Source organism: Heterocephalus glaber, unplaced genomic scaffold (assembly GCF_053883595.1).
Source record: "Heterocephalus glaber isolate CG9 unplaced genomic scaffold, H.glaber_assembly_v1.0 deba00001454, whole genome shotgun sequence".
Taxonomy (NCBI): domain Eukaryota; kingdom Metazoa; phylum Chordata; class Mammalia; order Rodentia; family Bathyergidae; genus Heterocephalus; species Heterocephalus glaber.
Window position 1 is genome coordinate 11,506,559 of NW_028258303.1, and position 8,957 is coordinate 11,515,515.

At 35.4% G+C, this 8,957-nt stretch overlaps 1 protein-coding gene across 5 annotated transcripts in view; it reads left to right on the forward strand.

Moving 5' to 3' along the window:
- LOC101723225 (broad substrate specificity ATP-binding cassette transporter ABCG2) overlaps positions 1-8,181 on the forward strand; it is a 183,189-nt gene extending 175,008 nt beyond the window's left edge. For 3 of the 5 annotated variants that reach the window (XR_015452879.1, XR_015452878.1, XR_015452880.1), the window contains 2 exons: positions 5,661-5,720; positions 6,218-8,181. Coding sequence is in view for 2 of the 5 variants with exons in the window: in XM_087215840.1 (XP_087071966.1) it covers positions 1,486-1,615 (130 nt within the window). In the remaining 3 variants the exon portion in view is untranslated. Of the gene's footprint in view, positions 1-1,485; positions 1,631-5,660; positions 5,721-6,217 lie in introns of those variants that run through there. The other 2 variants (XM_087215840.1, XM_087215839.1) reach the window with 1 other exon arrangement.
- The last annotated feature ends 776 nt before the right edge of the window (positions 8,182-8,957 follow it).

Sequence of the window (8,957 nt, forward strand, 5' to 3'; positions counted from 1 at the left end):
TTATCTTTTCATTAGAAATTTGACTGACACATTCTACTAATTGAATGAATAATTTAGGAATTAAAGATACAGAATTAAAAGATCAGTGTAATTTCTGTTTGGTCCCCAGATAAAGATTACTCATCAACACTGCACTGTCTCTTGCTTATCCCTTTAGCTCTCAAAAGATTATGTTACCCAACACTTTAGAAAATAGCAGTTTTATTGAGAAATAGATTTTGTCCCATCAAATTTGATGAAACCCCCTTCTAATCAAAATAGCTACTGTTAAATTGTGGCTGAATTTTGAATGACACAATAATAGATGAATTTTTAATACCAAAATCTCCTTTGTATTATATTGACCTTTATTTGGATTATAAATTCTAGTTTTGAAATACAGAGATTAAGTACTTTTGAGAAATGTATCCTGAAACAGTATGAAAACCAAAACTTTGGTTTTGTAATGCTTTATGAATTTTAAAATTTCCTTAAAGTACTGCTTGAAATGAACATATCTGTTAAATTAAAATTTTAACTCATAGTTGAAAAGTTAGTAAGTTGGTCCTAGTAGATTAGTAATAAAATTATTCAGTTTCAAATGAGTTCAGAACATGAGAAAGGGAATAAATGGAGAAATAATTATACTAGACAAATTACTGACAAAGTCCAATTAGTGACAATTTAAGGTGCGTTACAATTCTCCCATGTTATGGTTAGAGCTACCACTTTATCTTATAATTGATCTATTTCTTTGGATAATAAAGAACATTAAAAATACAAGAAAGCAAAAAAATGAATATATTTTTAACTTTTCATAAAACATAACAAATTTAATAGCTGTAAAGTAGGAAAGATAATCTCAAAAGAATTTTGAGCAAGTACAGACTTCAAAAAATTTATTGCAATTATTCTGACTGTTGAAATTTGTCACCTAGGGGCACTGTTCTGTAAAGTACTGTTTAGGAACCACTATTTTGACTTCTAATTATAGGAAAGTGGGTTTTATGTATAATGTTTGTCTGTGTTGCCAGTACCTCAATAATTATGGAGTTTTTTTTTTGGTTGTTGTTGTTTAACTGTTTATGAAAATTCATGGTAAAGCTTTTATTTTTAAATTTTTTCCTACTACATGTTAATTTACATTTACACATATACATGCATGTATGTATGTATGGCCAGGACTTCTTTTGCCCAGACTGGCCTTTGAATACCTGGGGCCAAGTAATCTTCCTGCTTGAGCCTCCCAAGTAACTATGATTAGAGGTGAGTGTCACCACCACCATTAGTAAAGTTTATTTTTAGCAAGTATTCTAATGGAAAGGAGATGTAAGTTTTGTTTTACTATACATGTTAAGAATTTAAAGATAAAATAACTAACCATAATATTATACAGAGTCTGCCAAAAAATGTACACACAGTTCTGGAAAAGAAAAATACTATGATGTATTTTTAATAGCTCATGTTACCCTCATGTGGATGGGTAGAGGATGTTGTATATTGCAGAAAACCCACTACACTGCTGCCTCTTGGAGAAGAAATTGAAAGTGCATCTGCAGAAATCCAACGACCAAGGTTACCCAAGCAGCAGTTCGCTGTACTAATAAATGTCTGGAAGCTCATGGCCACCACTTAGAGCACCTATTGTAATTGTAGAGGCCACAGGTAACATTTATTAATTTCATGATGTCTCAATAAATCAGTATTAAATATTTACACATTTTTTTCTGTTCCTGAAGTGTGTATACATTTTTGGGGGTCAGATTCTGTATTTTCTCATAGTCTGATAATTTTGTTCTCACTTCCATGGAAATTATGAACTATGCAACTAATCAGGTTTCTGTTTTGAAGATGACTTCTAGAAAGCTTAGGGGACAACTAAGCTAATATGTAGCCCAATCTTTACAGGCAGAATCCTTATAGAATTCATTTTTTTGTGGGCAGCACTGGGGAATCCAACCCATGGCCTTTGCATTATCATAACCCCATTTCTTTTTCACTTTTGGTTTTGAGAGAAGGTCTCACTAATTTTTCAGTCAGTTTTTGGTTCCTGTCTTGGCCTTACTGGGTGAATATTGCTTCAATCCCAGCATCAGTGTGAAACCATTGATCAGTACACATGATCTGCATAACTCTTGACTGAGACACCCACTCTGGGGTCTTGGTGATTGAACTAAGTCTTATCTCTGAGTAATCACTCATTCTCTACACTACTACCTTGTCACACACTGTGACAAGTGGTGCCCATGTGTGAGGGTCAGCATAGAGGACCAATCTCCCAAAGCCTGGAAAAGGAACAAGTATGTGTTCAACTCTTCATCCTGGTAAGGGGATATAAACAACCATGGGAATAGCCTGGCATGTTTATAGTGAAGTTTAAGGTTAGATTTATTAGCCCAGAGATCTTTTAACTGTCCAGTTTCTAAGTGGAGGCAATTCATTTGTTTTTAAAATGTCTCTTATACTCCTGTTTCTCTTCAGATCGTATAAATCTTTCGCTTTTTAAAATGTCTCTTAAAAATATCTAACTGTGGGCCGGGATTTAGCTCAGTGGTTTTGCTGCTTGCTACGCAAGTGCAAGGACCCAAGTTCGATCCCCAGTACAAAAAAAAAAAAATCTAACGCAAAACAAAATTTTAAAAAAGACTAAAATGAAAAAGGGAAATATAAAAAATAAAAATATGAAAAGGAAAAAGCTAAAACAAAAAAAGAGAAAAAAGGCTAAAGGCAACAAAAGTCAAGCCAGTTAAATATGCTAAACTGGGACAGATCTATCAAGAAAATAGATACTTCTATCAGTATTGTTTCAAAGGCTCAAAAGCCATGGCAAAAACATCTGAGAATGCATTCTGATTATAACACCTGAAGCTGCTTTGTTTGAGCTCAAAATTGTTTTCTATTTTCTTTCGGCTCTTTTGAAATTTCCATGGAAAACTGTTTATATGGGTTTTCAGACAAAACTTTATCTTAAATGTTTGTGGTTCACATAGCTTAACAGTAGGTCAATTTAAATCAATTAATAAAAGTAAAAATGTCTTTAAAGTTAATGACATGCTTCCACTTAGGTTGTCAGTAAATTAAAATGATATAAAAATTTTGTTTTATAAATACAATGCCTATTGTCTATTGCAATAATTTGAAAGTTGTTCATTGATATTTAAAAAATGCACATAAAAATTGGACCAAAAAATCCTATAATGAATAAAAAAACCTCTTATGAGTTAAAAATAAAAGCTTCTCAACTCTAGAGTGCTTATCAGTACCATTCTTACAAATGTAAAATTAAGGCCTTGCTTCTTTTGCCTCTGGAGTCCGATTTGGGTCCAGACAAGTAAATTTATTTCTTTTGCAATCAAGGACTTGCCTAGGAAATTCCTACATGCAGTGGGTCCTAGAAGAGACAGAGACATGTCCCACCCCATTTTTGCATGGCCTGCTCTGCCTAGGATGTTTCATCTACACACAGAAACTGTAGAACACCTGAGACTGTTGTTTTAAGGACAGTGAAATCAACACAGGGAAAGATAAAACAGACATTTGTGGTGAACAAAGAACCTCATCCATGAGCCAAAATTAAAAAATTGACTATAGATATTGCTTCATGGTCGTCAAGACGTCCTTCAACTAGCATATAAAAATGTCAAAGCTAATGTCAAACTCCTTAAAAGAAAAAAATTTAAATATTGCTGAAACTGATTAAGGCTTGCCAAGATGTAGAAACTGAAGTTCCTAAGGCACAAATATTTGCTGCTGCCTTCCAGCCTCAAAAATGTTATAACTGTGGCAAAGAGGGACATCTTCAAAAAAACTACAAAAATAATAAACGGTAAAAAAACCAAGCCAAAATAAAAATGTCCTAAATGTAAAACAGTATATCACTGGCCAATCAGTGCCACTACAAATTTGATAATGAGGGGAGCCCTATTTCAAGAAACAGGAAGAAGACACAACTCTCTGTGCCCCAATGAAAACAAGGAGTCAATCATAAAATGTTCATGGTCTGGCATGGGAGCCAACCTACAATCATAAGAGCTCACTGTTACAAATCTTAGCTAAATGATAAATTCACTTTTGGCTTCCAGTTTGGATTGGTATTTTTGTTTAATTAATATGCTTAAAATATTTCTTGGGCATTGTAAATTCTTAGACTACAATTATAGGGTTAACCTGTTCTTTCTGCTTTTTGTTGGTACTGAGGTAATTTTGCCACTCAAAGTTACTTGAAAGTCTCTTGGCAACCAGTCAAATTTAAAAAATGTAACAATCTGAAACTAAAAAAAGAAAGAGAGAGAAGAAGAAGGACACTTTAAAATCCATGGCTGCTGCCAGATTTGTTACGAAGTTTATAGTAAGTAGCATAGAAAATATATATAAAGAAAGCTATAAGAGGTATGTTTTTGATATGAGAGGATAAAAGTTCTTGCTCTACCAGGATAGGAAAAAAGAGAGAAAAACTGCAAGGCTCAAGTACTATATGTCAAAAAAGGCTTGTGGAGGATACAGTTTATAGAAAGAAATATGTATATTTGGTTATTTTAAGCTTTCCTCTTGTTGGTTTGATCAAACCCAAGCCATTCCTTCTAAAAGCTCCTCGTTGCTCTAAGATTTGTGGGCTATGACCCTGATTCTTTTCAGTCACTCCTTCCCAATTCTCAGCTTTCCTCTCCAATTTAATTGATGTTTTCAAACAAAGGCCATAACTCATTTCTAAAATTGATACTAAACATGAGCTTTTCTGAATAACAAGTAGAGACACCTTAACTGGTCAATGACAAAACACAGGACAAAGCTGCCTCCTTGGACAGTTCCCACCTAATCTATGATACTCATTATTGCTAACTTCATAATATATCAAATCTGTTTTCTCAAATGTACAGGGCTCCAAAAATGCAAAAATGAAAAACACCTCATCATACTGGTGACTTCTAGGCTAAAATTATTTGTAATGATAAACTTTGAAACTCCAATATCTGGCACCTCCCTTATTTTTTCCCGACTATGATAAAATATACATGCTAATATCACATGAGACAGACAACCAAAAGGTACAAATACTTTGTCAAGGCTTATGTAAAAATGCTCAAATACTGCACAGTCCAGGCAATATACATAAAGTACATCATTGGATGGAGGGGCTGAAGGGAGGTCTAGGAATGGGGAAAAAATAAGAACCAAGATGCATCATGTAAAGGTACAATTCCCAATGAGAAATGTAATTGTGTTGTATACCTACAATGTACCAATAAAAGAATTTAATAAAGTGAAAAAAAATTAAATTAAATTAAATTTTAAAAAAAGAAATCTTTCAGTGATCTGACGCCCATGAGGCAGCATTCAGCTGGTTCAGTGAGCACCAATAACATAGTCAACTTAGTTGTGATGCCAGTTACCATTCTGTGTACATCACACCTATCCCATTTAACCATTTAGAGTCCTAAGAGGAAGTCCAACACCTTCTCCATGATCCCTTTCATGCAAATCTGGATGAAGAGATTATTAATCTCCAGGGCCAACTGCAGGCCCAACTTTATAAATTACAAATGGAAGCTTGCAATATCACCTTAAATCACTTTATTGATATTGTCTACTGGCTCAACTCCAAAAATTTGTTTTCCTTCCTCAACCTTCACATTTGGATTCTTACAACTAATGGAATTATCTTTTTGTTGTTTTTTTCTTAGTCCTTAAGGCCCTTTGTGTGCTGTTCCAGGGGATGCTGCTGATGAACTTCCTGCATCAAGGCCAGTATTCACCCACACTATATTCCTCTCTTCTTCCTCATCCCTGATTCTGTAAAACAAAAAAGGGGAAAATATGGGGGACTTGGTTAAGGAGGGAATGGTTAAACTGTGGGGCAAAACCATTCAGGCTCTGTGAGAAATGAATGGTCAGACAATAAGAAGTTTAGATTAATGAGGCATGTTGTGTTTGTCTCTTGTCCTTCTCCTGTTCCACAAAAAAACTTCTAGCCTTGAGACAGATCCTTCCCCAAACTACTTTTCTTCTTTTTTCTCTTATACTGACATTCTAGATAAAAGCTTGAGTTTGCCGCTTTGGTGCAACTCCTGGGAGTCTGCCTAACTCTGGCTGCTCATAGCTGAGATGGCCCCTCTGGGGTCTCAGTGATTGAACTAAGTCTTGAGTCTGAGTAATCACTTATTCTTTATGATTTCATAGTCACAAACTGTAACTCCGTGGTACCTTTGGATTATGTAACTTGTTTTTAATTCTTATACAGGTTCACAGCTAATTCTGCCTTGAAGTTTTAGAAGAGACTTTGACTTGGACTTTGACTTTGGAAAAATGTTGTTTGAAAAAATGAAATACTGAAGTTTGGTGAAGGGATTGTTGTACTCTTTATTGTATGCAGGATAGTTTTAATATGTTAGATCCAATTATTAGCTTGTTACAGTGTTTATTTGGAGACTAAGTGTGGATTTAGGAGATGTGTTTGGATGTCAAGTTGACCTGGAGTGGAATGTATTGGTTAATCTTAACTGTGTCAATTTAATTGCTTTGTGAATCACCTAGGAGATTAGTAAAACACACTCTGGGTATGTCTGGGTGCATCATGGAGGTGTGACCTTGGGTACAATTTATTGTTCCTGGCTTCTTCCCCTCTCTCACTGTTCCTCTGCTCTGCTTCCTTTCTGCAATGAACTAAGCAGATTTATTTCACTTCACATTTTTGCCATAATGTTTCTGCCCTGGACTCTTTGAGTATGGACTGAATCATTTGAAACCATGAGCAAAATTGAACCTCTTCTCCTTTGAATGGTAGGTATTGGGTATTGTGTCCTACTGGCAGGAAACAAGACTGACATGTTCATAGTGTCTTGGCTGCTCACTGCAGACATCTGCTTACTCATTCCAGCATGTGCATATGCATTGGCTTACCTTCCATGGCTCTAATGGGTAAGGGTGCTTCTCACAGACCAGGCAGTGACATCTAAAGTGGATACAGAAAGATGAATCATCTGGAGAGTCTGTGAGGTGTCTGAAGCTCTTGAGGGAAGTTGAGCCCTCCTCTTCTGTGTCAGTATAACATTTCCTTATATACATTACAATATCAGCTGAATTAATTTTTTGCATTAGTGAATTGTCATATTCCTTTATAAATATGGATCACTTTTCAAAAATTTTTTTCAATTTCATTGTTGTGAAATATCTCTAATAAGTGTTCTCTTACTATGAAGTTTTACTGGTGTCTTTTTCCCAAGCCATTTCATTCCTTTAATCATATACACTTTATTTATGTTGATAAATTGACCTTCACTAAATTCTTCTGACTGTTTTCTTGGATCTTTCAAGTGGTAGCAGTATCAACAGTCCCATGGCCAGCTATTTTTTCTGTCAATCTTTGGCTTTTAAAAAATTCTAGTTCCAACGTTAGTATTAGTTTCTTTGTTGTACTTTCACCTTTGCCAGTAAAAAACTATCACATGGGTTTATGACTGTGAGACAAGAAAGCACAACAAGCTTTGCTTTTGCCTGAATGGGATAGCAATGTTAGAGACCAGAAGCAGTGTCATAGCTGGTCACTGGGTGTGATACACATTGGTTACTTAGGTAATGATTTGTAGACTCTCAAGAGTCAGCAGTGGAATTTGTGCTTTATGCTATTACTCACAGTTAACATACTGTGCTAACCAAAATTGGAACTGTATTACTGAGGGGTTGGGATTGACAGAACTTTGGTGTCTAAAATGCTTGGTCACTAAGTGTAATGCTTATCTGTTACTTAAGTAATGTTTTGTAGACTGAAGAGCCAGGAATTGTGCTTTGTGTTATTATTCACAGTTAATGTACCAAGATAACTCAAATATGACACATATTAGCAAGGGTCAAGTGTATTATAATGTAACTGTGGTAAGTAAACTTTGTACACATTAAAACTCTGCAGTGTGAAGTGCTTGGATACACAGTGGAACTTTGCTAAGATGTGAGATGTGGAATTTAGAATTACATGAATTTTAGGTCCCATCCAAAGAACTTTGTTTTAAGAAGTTCAAGTTTTCCGTTACATCACAACCCACAATCTACCTAGTCCCAAGATTTGAACCAATAGAAAAACAGCTTGAAGGAGCCACTATATCTTGATCAACATGATGTTAAGGAACAAAATGTATACTTTGAATATCCTTATGTTTTGTTACGTAAATTTTACTTCTGATGCCAAATAAAGAAATCACACTGACAAGACCAAGCTGTCCCCTTTCCTGTTTTTCCCTTCTATTTAACAATTAAACACCTCTTGAGATGGTGTGGAAGAAATGCACAGGCCCCCAGGCTGTGGCCTCCATCCAGGGATCTTTTCCTTTCATTACTTTTCCAACTATCTTTGAAGGTCAAGAGTAAAGAGTAAATGATAAAATATTTACCTCTAAAACTTTATTTTAAAAATAGTAATTGATATAGAAGGGGCAGTATCTTTATATAATCTTCCCTTTCAGTTTCTCATGAAGTCAGAATGTGGAAGAGAGAGCTAACCAGAGGACGCATCCAAACATATAAACTTACTTAGTTCCTAAGTAAAAACGATTAGTACATTCAACATGGCTAAATAGAGGAGTAGTCACATTGGAGCTTCTCAGAGAAAATCAACTAAAATACAGATAATTGGAAGAAATGGAAGGATATACATTCTGATGTCAAAGTCAATCTAAAATAAGATTGTAGATCAGACAAAACATAGGCTCAGGACTTCATAAAACAGCTCACTAGCTCACAGGGCTGCCAGTGGAGTTGCCACCTGTGCACCAAGCAAGAATCATCACACTGTGAAGACTTCAAGAACTGATAGACTGCAAAAGTGTGGCTAACTCAAGCCAAACAGGGTAGATTTGGGATATAATGAACCTTGCTTTGTTTGCCTTCTTCCATACAGAGGACACTGTAGGCTGGCAGCAAATTTGCCAGCACACACAGGGGTGAACAACCAGGAAACTGCTCCCTTCCCAACAGATGAGAGGTAGCTT